The sequence below is a fragment of the Limanda limanda genome, chromosome 4 (assembly GCF_963576545.1).
Source record: "Limanda limanda chromosome 4, fLimLim1.1, whole genome shotgun sequence".
Classification (NCBI taxonomy): domain Eukaryota; kingdom Metazoa; phylum Chordata; class Actinopteri; order Pleuronectiformes; family Pleuronectidae; genus Limanda; species Limanda limanda.
Window position 1 is genome coordinate 11,239,506 of NC_083639.1, and position 13,447 is coordinate 11,252,952.

At 42.9% G+C, this 13,447-nt stretch overlaps 2 protein-coding genes across 2 annotated transcripts; both read right to left on the minus strand.

The window, feature by feature from the left end:
* Positions 1-1,176: 1,176 nt before the first annotated feature.
* On the minus strand, positions 1,177-7,250 carry LOC133000617 (calcium-binding and coiled-coil domain-containing protein 1-like). The gene is made up of 14 exons (XM_061070564.1): positions 7,211-7,250; positions 6,516-6,659; positions 6,324-6,426; positions 5,933-6,147; positions 5,614-5,826; positions 5,366-5,514; positions 5,207-5,276; positions 4,655-4,909; positions 4,439-4,564; positions 4,052-4,147; positions 3,187-3,274; positions 2,945-3,093; positions 2,382-2,461; positions 1,177-2,090 (listed from the first exon to the last, which is right to left on the minus strand). The coding sequence occupies exons 2-14, from the start codon at positions 6,645-6,647 to the stop codon at positions 2,063-2,065; spliced, it is 1,704 nt and encodes a 567-aa protein (XP_060926547.1). The 5' UTR covers positions 6,648-6,659; positions 7,211-7,250; the 3' UTR covers positions 1,177-2,062.
* Positions 7,251-8,968: 1,718 nt separating this feature from the next.
* On the minus strand, positions 8,969-12,719 carry smug1 (single-strand-selective monofunctional uracil-DNA glycosylase 1). Its single transcript, XM_061070299.1, has 2 exons — positions 12,244-12,719; positions 8,969-10,110 (listed from the first exon to the last, which is right to left on the minus strand). The coding sequence occupies exons 1-2, from the start codon at positions 12,592-12,594 to the stop codon at positions 9,580-9,582; spliced, it is 882 nt and encodes a 293-aa protein (XP_060926282.1). The 5' UTR covers positions 12,595-12,719; the 3' UTR covers positions 8,969-9,579.
* Between the last annotated feature and the right edge of the window lie 728 nt (positions 12,720-13,447).

Here is a 13,447-nt window from a genome sequence, read left to right on the forward strand (position 1 = left end):
TGTGTCCATGTCTGCTGTAATGACTGATGCAACCAACGTGGATTTTGTAATAAATACCTATAATCTGCTTTTCATTGAGACGTTACAAGGTTTTTTTTTCATGTAACATATATGAAGTCATTGTTTGTGTAATGAAATTCAGTGCACTCTGTCTTATTGGAATCTGCCACCAGCACGTCCATCCTCTCGGCATAAATCATTGAAACATGCTCGAGGTAGTTTAACAATATGAGGGATAAAATTTGTTTCCAATAAACCGCTCCTATATTATCACTGTGACAATAAACCAGCAGTTTTGAAGTTAGTCTGTAGCGCCAGACGTGAAGTCATGAAATCATCATAATGATGTTATTTAAGACTCTTTAATTGTGACGTTGCTAAAAAATAATATAAAAATCACAAGTTATTTTCACACACAAAAACACACACAAGTACATAGTTGATATTTTGCACATCACCTGCCAACTCTACATACAATGTTATTTTGTATTTCAATATCTTTCTATATCATATAATCATGATTATCTATTATAAATAGTTTTCTATTGTTCAAACCTGTTCCTCTTCTCTCATTTGAGCTGTTGCAATAAAAAGCCTTCGAGGAGACCAGAACTAAGCTCAACACAAAAACATGTGTACATTTAAAAAAAGACCAAAGACAGACATTACATTATTATTGGATTAATTAACAAAATAACTCATTAATTAGAAGAAAACTAAATGTGAGAGCCAATGATACATGGATGAACTATGAACTGTGGGCTGCAAGAGATTTATCATGATCTCAAATGAAGCTAAAATAAAGCTGGAATCATTTTATCTCTGTATTTTATACTTTTAATTGTTTTCTCATGTTTTTTTTATCTGATGTCTTTTTGTTGTTTCCACAGACTCTGTAGTGTACAAATAACTTGTGTTCATGTTCAGGGATTCACACACCTCACGAGCTCTGCTTCAGTTGGACTTGAATCAAAATAGCTCTGAAACACACACACACACACACACTCACACTCACACTCACACACACACACACACACACACACACTCACACACATACACACACACACACACACTCACACTCACACTCACACTCACACACACACACACACACACACACACACACACACACACACACTCACACTCACACTCACACTCACACTCACACACACACACACACATACACACACACACAAAGAATAGATCTGCTCTTCTTCAAACATTTTCACGTAAAGTTAGTTAATTTGTTGCTTATTGTTTGCTCAGTTGTTCTTTGTTGTTTTATTCCTTTTATTTTTATAAAGGATCTTTTTGTTCTCAGATCTCTCACTGTCATCTTTACCTTCACTTCACACACAAGCACGAGTCTCTAGAAGACTTTCATTGTACAGTATTTCTTCTTTGGATGAGAATATATATATAAAACGCTAAACATTAATATTAAAAAGTGGAAGGTCACATATTTCCACCCTGTTGTATTCGTGATAATATTTTATTAAAGAACCTCACATCTCTCCGTCTGACATTCTGCACGACAAGCTGCAACACAACATTTCACACATTTGTAACACACACCCACACGTTTGACATGCTTTCAGGATTCACACACACATGCAGAGGTGAAGAGCTGAAACATCTCCAAACATACCACCAAAACGAGATGTACTCCCTTAAATTCTAACTAATTATTACACACTTTGACATTTTCCACCAACAGTTACACACACCCACATTTCAATCTAAAAATGTACCACAAAAATAATTTAGACTCCAAGTTTTACTGGAGTTACAAACTCATTAACTCCAAACCACTAAGAAAAACATTTTTCACACGAATAAAATTAAGTTTAAATAAGTCAATTCTGGGCACATGAGTATAACACATTGTGCCAGTTTTCCTTTAAATTCAGGCACTCGCAATGTAAACAATCTATATTCTGATCTGAGTAAAGGCCTATTTTCTACATGAGCATCAAAAAACAACAATAAAATGATCAGAAAATGTTTCAAGTTTCTTATGATGGGGCTCAAAAAGCAACCTGCCATCCAGGCGTTCTTCTCTGTGTTACCACACGGGCCAGTCAGCCAGGTCACTGCAGAGAGAGGGAGGATGGAAAGTCTTCAGACAGGATGAACCTCAACTTCAACAGTAACACCAACTCACTGTTCCAATGCTCCTCCTCTTTATTATCTTTATTTTTATTTTCTACTTCTAAGTGTGCAGTGAGTGAGCAACAGCTTTCATAGAACAACAACCAAATCAGTCAATGAGTCAGTCAGTCAGGAGGGTGTGAAGGTAGTAGTTATTTTAGGAGACGTGACTGGATCACAGAGAGAGAGCGAGTGTGTGTGTGTGTGTGTGTGTGTGTGTGTGTGTGTGTCACCTCAGGACGGGGTTGGTGAGTTCAGGTAGGATCAGTTGCTTCCGTTCATCAGCTTGAATCTCCTGCAGCATCTCCACACCCTGAGTTCAAAGACAGAGGAATGTCTAATACCTATCTCTGAAATACAAGGTCAAGATACAGCTTTTATTTTTTTTGGCATGATCATTTATCTTGATATATATTCCTTTGTTGTATAAGAATCTGAATCTGATTTTGAAATAAATTACTTTTAATGATGAATATGGCAAAATATGGTATAATTACACATTCATAACAAAAATGCAACCACTGCTTTTGTTATGCCCTGTGAACCCCACCTCTTGCTTAAGGTCTACTGGGATTGGCTCCAACTCGTCAGATTACACTCCACAGATTTAAATTTAATCCAAATTTAAAATTGCATGTTTTTTCATGTATCACTATTCAACCCAGGTGTTTAGCAGTAGAGCCGGAGCAGAAACTCACAGGCGCTCAAACAGGAAACTATAGTAAAATATTTGCCTGCTTGAGACTGTATGCGGTGGTAATCCCTGCTGGGTTTACATGTCAATAGGTTGGCATACCTGCGTGTCAGAGGCCGGTGTGTTGTCTTTGCTCTGGTTGTGTGTCTCAGCTCTGTGGGACTGTCCCAGGTGAGTGAGCAGGAAAACAGGTGAACACACTGATCTGGGGGAAACTGGGGGTGGAACTTTCTTCTCCTCAGTGACAGGAGCTGTTTGAATCAATATAGACTCTTTACTTAAGTATCCACTGAAGTGCAGGGGGATATAAATGCTGTGTCCTGTCTAAAGGTTTCATTACTCACAGACAGATGTGGGAATCTCTTCATTTGATTTATTTTCTGGAACAATCCCCAACCTCTGCTCTAACTGGTGGATGTAGCTCACCAGGTCCTGCAAGTGTCCGATATCAAATCCATAGCGTTGAGGAGTTGAAGAAAGAGAAGATCAAGAAGAACGGACGAAGAATTTCATAACTCGAGTATAATGGAGCCGTCATCTCATCTCATTTTGTGAGTTTCTGAAAGTGTTTTTCTAAAGATGTGTGCACATTTGGTTCTGAGGGTCATCAGGTTCTTAGACACCTACGTTCAGGTCTAGCTATACATTTATTTTGATTTGTTCTGCTGTTTTGCTTTGTTGTAAACAGTTTTCTATTTTTGGAGAGACAATGAAGATAACTAAAAGAAATTGGGTGGAAATTAGCTTTTGGTGAAGCCATATGCTGACCATGTTCTGTCTTTTTATTTTGGTTTAATACTGGTTGGAATCAATAAATGTTAAACTACCGCCATCTACTGGACATTGCTTGGTATGGAGAGCGTACTTCAAACAGTACATTTCGAAACCAAATCACTGAATAGAATGGATAGAAGAATATATTTAAATAAAAGTACTCCCATCAACCCACAAATGGTCACATCGCTAGAAAACCCTGCCAGTTGCAAAGTATAGACAACAATCATATAAACCTAAAAAGTGTTGCATAAAGGCACAACAACATAACGTAACACCAGCCACTCTCCAAACATGTAAAGAGCTAGAGATGAAATCATGATGAAAACAGATGTTGTGATAATACATTCTGGTGACGTATGAACAACTATCTAGTGAAGAAGTATGTTAGAGATGAATATGAACTGCATGTGGGAGCTGGTGTTAAACACTTGCCTGTTTCTTAAGCTGCTCCTCCTCTCTCTCCGTGTGGACCCTCCTCAGACTGGCCCTCAACGCCTGCAGCTCTCGACCTGCATCGCCCAGCAGCACCTACAGGGGGCAGCAGCAGCAGCATTAGCATCACCATCACACTGAGACTCTCCTAGAACGACCGCACATCTGACCTGACTTGTCCTCTCACCTACTGATGGTCACGTGATGGTGAGAGGAATTGTTTGCTCATCGTTCAAGAAAGCTTTTCTATTTGTACCGGCATGTGAGTAATAAAAGAAGTGTGCTGAACTCTGGCATAGTTCTCCAGTTACCAAAAATGTAACCCCAGGAATCGCAGCTGACGCAGCTTCGCAGCACACAAGCAGTTATATATAAATATATACTTACTCGATTGCAATCTCTCTCCCTCCCGAGCTCGATTTCTAGTTTCTCCCTCTCCATCCTCTCCTCCTGGAACCATTCCTCCTTCCTCTCCATCTCACAACTCATTTCTTGCAATTTATTTTTGTCTGCCTGCATCAAAACAACAAACACAGTAGGATGTTAATTTACAACTACAGATTTATCCCGGCTGTGCAGGATGATGCTCTGCAGTGTCCTCACCTCTGCTCCATGTTTGGAGGCCTCTCTCTCCAGGGCCCAGTTGGCTCTCTCCGCCCTGAGGACCAGGTTCTCCTCAGACAGCTGAAGGGTGAGCTGGGCCACCTGCAGCCGGGCCTGGTGCAGATCGGTGTGGTTGTGGGCCTGACGGATAGCCAGCTCCCTCAGCTCCCGGCGCAGGTTCTCGTTAAGATGGTCGGCAACGTTCAGTCGCTCCTGGAGCCCTCGCACCTCCACCAGGCCGGCCTCGTTGTCCACCTGAAGGAGGACGAAATAAGGACATCCATACAGAAATAGTAGAAGGGGCCAGATATATCCTAGCTGTGAAGATTCTGGAATGGTGAGGCCATAACATGGAACATGAAAGTTAGACGATGCAAAACAAATGTGCTTACTCCCACTGCTGATAGGATGACACCTAACCATCTAGGTCTGGCCTGGTTCCCAGTACTTCTAGATTCCCAGTAACTTCTAGGTTTCTTACATGAACTCAACAGACCTGTGTGTCCTCTATCCCCCTTTCAAGCTACTTGAGAAGAAGCATCAACCAATCACCTGCAGAGTTTTTCTCTTTTCCTCATTGTGCTTCATTTGACTGGACATTTTCTTCAGTCTCTCCTGTAGCCTGTCAGCAAAAAAAATTGTTTAAGGATCCAGGAACTACACAGAGCCAAGACCAAGGTTGGAAGTGGCATGCATGTCTCAAACACTCGCCTTTCTGTTTCCAGGTTTGCCTCGTTCTCCCTCTCAGTCAGAGCTTTGACCTCTTCCTCCAGGTCTCTGATTCGCTGCTCAGTCTCAGACTTGTCAGTCACAAGTTTGCTCAGTTCAGACGTCAGGTTTTCTTGACTGTACCTTGCATCCTTTAGAGTAATAAGATACATTTATTCAATTATAGATTCCTTATCACGTGTCAATCATTTTAAAAGTTTTAAAGCTTTGGCATCATGACTGATCCCTACCTTGTGTTTTCCCTCCATCTTCTTCAACTTGTCACAGTTCTGTCGCAGGTCGTCTCTCAGCACTGAGATCTCCTCCCTCATCTCTTCTCTTTCATTCTCCCACTCCACCTGTAATTTTTTAATGTTCTCTTTCTCCTCATGTGTCTCCTTTTTCGTGGCATCCAGAGCCTGCTGTAGACCGGCCTGGTTTTTCAAGCATTCCTCCAGTTGACTCTGTTCACAACAAATGGGGGATAACAAGGAGGTTTGCATTGTTTAATTGTATCTCAGTGGAGAGGAGGGTCGCTTATTTGCAGAGCTGGAGTTTTCTCCTTCATACCTGCAGCAGCTCGGCCTTGGGGATGACGAGGAGCAGGTCCTCCTCTCTCTCCTCTCCGTCCTCCTCCTCGCCTCGTTCCTCTGTCAGAGTCTCCATCTCCTCCAGCGGTTTGGGAGTACAGAAGTTGAAGGGTCGGCTAGAGCCGCACACCTCTCCTGATTTGTCCACGTACACAAACTGAAACTCCATGTCACCAGGGCGGGGCAGGTAATATGCTGTAAGGAGAAGACACGTATTTCAGTTATTCCTTTAAATTTAGTTATTCTGTTTTTCTTAAAATGAGCAACTCAGGTTCACTAGCCACACGTCCAACCGTCAGACGAGAAACTGCAAGTCGCACTTTAAGCCCTGTTGAACTTATTATCATTTCCATGTTATGATGAATTCTCACCTTGGAAAAGTGCACAGCAGTTTACATCGGCTGCCTCAGTGTATCCCTCAGGAACAAGGGCCCATGTGTATGTGTAATACTGTTTCAATGAAGACCAGCCCACCTGTGGCACAACAGAGCTTGAGTACTTAAAAACAAAGTAAGGTAAGGTCGGGAGGGTTCAGGGGTTATTCCAAAGTGTTGTGAATATACCTCAAAGATGCCAATCCAGTCACTGCTGCTCCACTGATGGTCAGAGGTCAGGCTGTAGTGGCACTCAACTCTGGATTGGGGGAAGTACAGTTGCCCCACATTACGAAACACCACTGTGGATTGTTTATCCATGGGATCAGGACACTGTGAGAAAACATAACGAAATGAGGTGATAGGGAAATGTGCTCCAGTTTCAGTCTGGAGGAAGACAGCTGATGAAAGTTGATAGCGGAGTCAGTTCAGGAATGCAGCATGGGCACAGAACCGGCCGGCTATAGCTTTGCAATGTGTTTATCAACAACAAACTCAAATGGCTACAAGAGCACTGAGTAATACCATTTAATCTCTATAACACTAAAGATATTAAAGGAGGTTTCTTTGTAGCTGTAGAACTGTAGGAAACATCTTTTGAATTATTGAAAGAACAACAACAACAAAATCTACATCACAAATCATGTCAAAAGATACAGATTCATGGACATTTAAAGCTTAATATGCCTTAATAATTCCTCTCAAATGTGAAAAATGCACTTTCATACCTCACACATCAATGTTGCCTTTTGTTAATAATCTAACTAAATACATCTCTATCTGCTACTACTGAGTAAATATTGCTTTCTAGGATCATTCAAATAAAGGTTTGCTTGGATTCAATACATGAATGAACTATGTGGTGAGGAAGTTTTTAATCTTACCTTATTCTGCTGAGAAATGGATGTGCTGCTGTTTCTGCTGCCTCATGAAGTAGATGTGGGCCTCGGTCTGTGGGACAGTGATGAACACTCCGGTCAGGTGCAAGACTTTTCACAACATCACCCCCCCCCCCCCCCCCCCCCCCCAAAGGAGTTAACACTAGGTGACTCATGGGAAATGCAGTTCATGGTATCACAGCTCCTCATGTGGCAAAGTCACGCTGGACTTCAACTCCCAGTAGTTAACACAGATTGCAAGACACAGGATCTGCTGCTGCTGCTCATCACAGTTCTTAGTAGAAGCTGGGAGGGGGGGTGGCAACAGGTGGGGGGGTGGGCATCCTCAAGGCCTAAATATTTCTCTTCATAACAACTTCAGTCCCCTCACAATACCAAAATCAGCAGATTGTTAAAATAAACCAGCAGATAGTCACAATATGAGGCAGAAGTTGAATGTGTGATTCAGATGTTGACGTTTCTTTTTTCGTTTACTCTTTGCAAAAACAAAAACAATAACCGACTGAACGAGTCAAATTATCTATTATTAGTTTGAGACTCATCAGTCACCGTGTTTCAGTAACTTGGATGCAGCCTACATATACTATAGAAGAGTCTTTGAGCTGTTTGATTTATTTTGTTTATGCTACATCATCAGTGATTGTGAAAGATTTGCAGTCCCAGTGGTGAACACTTGGTGGCAGTTCAGTTTTCGCACAAACCCACTTGCAACAAGTAGTTGGTAGTTTTGGATTGTTTGGGGATTGACATTGAAAGTAAATATAAAATCAAAAACACAAGATGACAAGAACACAGTTTGTCAGAGAAGCAGCTGAAGACTGCAGAGTGGAGCTGATATTTTAACATGTCACAATCAGATGTAAACAACATCTAAAAACATGGATGATGGTTCAATTCTGTATCGCTTCTACAGTGTGATCATGTCTGCTCAAGTGCCAGGTCAGTTTAGATCATATCTGAATCATGTTCAGTTCTCCTGCAGGAACATTTGGAAACTAGAAGCTGATCCTCCTAACAAAGCGGACCCTGATTTGGGCGATAGGGTTGTCAGTCAATTACTTGTTCCACAAAAGCTTCTATCCAAAGTGATTTATAACAGAGGACAACACTAACGCTTCAAGACAGTGGAATAACTTAAAGAATCAAGTTCTAAAGTCAACGTGTGGGAGATGAGTAAAGAGGTGCAGAGAAAGTGCGCAGTAAGTGGAAGTTAGGAGTGTTAGAGGTGTAAAAATAGGAGGTTTTAAAGAGAGGGTTGAAGATAAGGACAACCTGACAACATCTGATCTCACGCTGATCGGGAAACAAGATGAGAAGAATCTGGACTGTGATTGATGGGCGACTTTTCACAGCAGGAAAGTAAAGGTGTTATAAGATTAAAAATGTCTTCATAATATTCAAGTGTACCAGTGAACCCTGTTGATGTGACAGATCCAGCATCTACTATATTTACACCCTGAGAGTGAAGCAGCTACATTTAAGTCAGCCATCATTTTATTACATTCATGGTCAAAAAAAGCTTTTTTACTATGACTGAAGATAATGCACATGACCAAAAGTTAAACTATCACTAAGCATGCTAACACTTAGCATGATTCATCAACATGCTGAACGGGATCCTATTACCAAACTGTTAAATATCAGCCTGTGTTTTCAGTCAGCCTGCATCGATGGAGTACCAGAGGTAAACAACCATAACAAACAATTGTATTTCATTATTATGTATTTATTTTAACAGGACATTCAGAGGGTCAAGGATGAGTGGAATGTACAAAACAAAGTATTTAAAAAGTGTAAGAAAGAATAAAATACTTTATAAAAATAAATGACACAACAAAAAAGTTATCTGCAGTATTTTAACATAAACAATGTTTACAAGTATTTTTGTAGAGTTTAGAGGTTGTTTCATCAAGGCTTTTTCTAAACCAATCCAGTCTGGCTATTACATATTTGGACATGTATATTGTATATTGAACACAAGCACATACTCATTTTTAGTATGGGACAATTCTTTAAAATACAGTTTTAACAAATGTAATCAAAAGCTTATTTGACAGAAACGTATACAACAAAGACACCTGAGTATTTCCTTGTATGTAGAAATGATATAAAGCACTGTAAAGTTACATTAGTGTCGAAAGTAGAAAGGAAAGAACCGGGTGCCATGATCAATCCTTGCTTCTATAAATAAAACCACCCACAGATGAAGAGATGTTTGCTGATGTGTTTACAGCATTAGTTATTAGTGTCCTATGAGCTCTTAGTGGAGCTGGTTGCTGCCATTCTCAGTGAAGCTGAAATGTTCCATCACTCACAGCAAGGAAAATATGAGCCTGAACTTGGGTCTGGATAGTTTATGTGTTGTTCAGCAGCGATAACAAACCCAGTTCTTCCAGTTTGGCTCTTGCAACATCCTCCCAGCCTTTATTAGCTAGTGGGTTCCTAGGGGACGGATGCATGATGCCCTCGACCCGCACATTGACACCTGCAGCAGAGAGAGCTCGCCGCGCCCGCTGCTCTGCTACCCTTCCAACCCCGATCACCATGGAGACACCCAGCGCCTCCACCACCTGGCACAGTGCTATGTCACACAGGGCGAGGAGGGCCTCCCGCTCCGCTGCAGGAAGCTCAGGGGGAGTCAGATTCTTCCCGCTGGCGCTTATGAAAATCAGCGGGCAAAGGTTGTGCACAAAGCAGTGACGGAAGAAGAGCCCGGGTTCACCGCACAGCTTCCTGAATAAGCCCCAGAAACGTGCACCGCTCACTTCCCTCTGGGTACAGGCAAGACCTGTGATCCGTCGCTTGGGATGCTCGTCATGAGGGCGACCAACCTCGCCTTCAATCTTCAGCCATTCCACCACTGTCTTCACTTCACCGAAGGGGACCTGGGGACAGAAGGAAAATATCCTTTAAACAGCAGCTTAATCCCTAAACCACTTGTTTGCAGAAGAAAACTAACGTACAGAGATATGTAATGTCGTTGATGGATTCAGGCCCAGATCTTGACATTTATGTGCTGAATGTTTGAAATCAACACTTTGTGGTAAATATGAAAGGGGGCGCCCTCTACTGGTTGAAACCCGGCTATTGAAAGTCAACTGGAAGCAGGTGACATATCTGTGTCTCTTCACTGTGTTTGCATAATGCACTAAAAATATGACTCATTTATATATATTGCTATCGATAATTATATTGGGATAATTATTGATATTGTTTTGTTTCTCAGCCCAAGTGACGCTGGGTGCACAGCCTTAAATGACCCGGATTTCAGCTGATTCAATAGTTCCACAACGACCAGTGGAGAGAAACCTCCGACAGAACCAGACTGTGTGTGAAGGGGGCGTCTGCCTCGCCCGGTTGGGGTGAGATGAGATTAATGGGGGAGAGAGGAGAGGTGAGTGGAAAGGAGGGGAGAGAGGGAGAGAGAGAGAGTCTGTTGTGTATCTGTTATATTTAAACCTTGTCAGACTGGCTGTTGTATGATGAATTCATATTAGTGATACCTATAGATGTAATGATGACATTGATAATAGCAGCATCCGTTTATAATAATAATAATAATACTTGTTTAATTTGAAATGCACGATGCATGTTCAGAGGAAAAAACCTAAAGTAAAAGGAAAGTGCACAGCTGTTCTGGGAATGATGTTGTTTTCCATGTGACAGTTGTGTCCCAGTTCTAAACGAGGCTGGTTGTCAGTGTTGGGAAGGATACTTTCAAAACGTATTCCGTTACAGAATACAGAATACATGCCCAAAAATGTAATCTGTAACGTATTCCATTACATTAACTAATATGAGTAACGTATTCTGAATACTTGGAATACTTCCGGTTTGTATTGCATTTTTTAAGTGTATGATTGCGGCGTTGTTATAGTCAGTGGAGCAGCAGCAGTTTAAACTCTCTCTCCGCAAGATGCGGCGGGCCAGCTGGATGTCCGGCTCCCATCCTCTCCCACCTCTGTGCCGGCCCCACCGGACGCTGAAGGACCCCCCCCCCCCCCCTGCGCCAAGGCTGCCTCGCGCAGTGCAGCGATCGTTTCGGCGTCGAGTCTATTTTTTTTTTCGCTTGATGCGAGCGTATCGCTCAAGGAAACACACTGAAAAATGATTTTAAACGATATTGATGACATTTTATATGATATAAATGATAAAGCATGCATCCCATAGTTTGTATTCCCCTTCTGTTGTCCTGGAGTTTTAATTTTACCAATTTTACCAATCACATTATTAAATGCCCCCCTCTGCCCATCCACTACAGACACACAAGCAGTCATAAAGATAAAAAGAGAGGGGGGGGCGGAGAATACGTAATTTACCCTCGACACCCGACATTGAACGGAGCAAACAGCGGAGAAGTTCTTGAAGATAGATGACATTAAATTGGGACGCTGTTGCAGTTAATGTTGGAGCAACAAGTGACCATATGCTTTTATACTTCTGGGTCAACGGGTGATATTATTAGCGCTGCCCGGCGCTTCAGCGTCCGGTGTGAACCCGGCGTGCCTCGCTGGTCTCCTGCAGAGCCATGACAGCGGAGCTCTGGAAGCGCAGGTCGGTCTTCTCTCACCAGGCGCTGGAAGGGCAGCTTGCGGATCAGCAGCTCCGTAGATTTCTGGTAGCGACGGAACTCTCTCAGAGCCTCGGTCCCGGGCCTGTAACGGTCCCGAGCGGGTAGCGGTGAGGCTTCTTCACGCCGCCGGGGTCCGGGCGCTCTTACGGCAGCCCTGGTCTCCAGCTGCTTCCTGGGGGCTTTGCCGCCGGTGGATTTACGAGAGAGTGAATAAACTCGAGAAGTACCGTCATGTAATCCACTGATTTCAACAATGTAACTGTATTCTGAATACCATCTATTTATTTTGTAACTGTAACGGAATACAGTTACTCATAATTTGTATTCTAAATACGTAACGCCGTTACATGTATTCCGTTACTCCCCAACACTGCTGGTTGTTGTTGTTGTTGTTTACTTTGTGGACACGCCCTCAGCATGTGACCTGAGTATCCCTGCTGCTCACCCCAGTCTGGGCCATGCCGAAGGGTCCCGGGTTCATGCCCAGGAACAGGACCCTCTGCCCGGGCTGGCAGAACTTCTCCACGTAGCAGCGGTGCGTGGCCCAGGCGTACTCCAGCGGGTTGTAGATGAACCGGACCGGCTCGCTGAAGCTCAGCCGCCGGAGGTGGGCGTTCAGCTCCAGCTCCACCTGCAGGAACCTGGAGGAGGAGGAAGAGGAGGAGGGGGTCGTGTTGATCATGGTGGTGACCCCCGGCACCGGTTTAAATCCCCCTTCACACAAAGCCAGCGGCTGGTCTCCATCTTCACAGCCGCGATCAGCCGGACACTGCGCCGCGCTGCTGTCAGCGGACATGTTCAGCTGTGGGCGAACACAACCACTTCCGGTTCGTCCGGTTAAAGCATTAACTTTGTCTCCGTCAGGTTTGATGACGTGTTGACGCGGTTTGTCTTCTGATCTCCTTTGTTTATAAAAACAACACTTCCTCCTCCAGTCGCTACATTTTCTTCTTCTGCGTCCTCCTGCGCTCTGAACGGCTGCTGCCCTCTGCAGCAACACTGGTGTCATTACATCCTCAATCTCGAAATTAAAGGTTCAGTGTGTGGAATTTAGTGACATCTACATGATGTTAAATACCCCTCATTCATAAAAACTCTTTATTCACGACATTTCTTAAATTGGCCATATATTTTATTAACATTCATCTAAATATGTTATTGAAATCCAAGGTTACACTCAGTCCTTGAAAGCTCTCCATGTAGACTACAAGAAACGACCCAACATCCGTTATCCTTTCCCCCTTTGGTTTTAAATTCATGTATATGGATATCTAGTATTTTATAATGTAAAGAGTTCTTTTGACATTGGATTTTTGTAATTGTGTATATCTGATATATCTGATATCAGTGAACTCTCCTGTGGGTAGCAAGGTGTTAAGTATGTCAACTTCTTCAATTGGGGTCTATAGTCTGAATCCAACGTGACTCCACAGCGTCATTTGAACGAACCACCTGGTTTTGAGTTGTGCCAACCAGCACAGTTGCAGAGTCATGGGCAGGGGCGGCTCCTGGTACAGGCGACATAGGCGGTTGCCTAGGGGAAAAAATGCCGAGAGGGCGGCACAAGAGACTTAATTATCATGACGTGACACATGCAGTGTAAAACAATATATTAACATCACACCATCCTCCTCTAACCCCGGGACGCA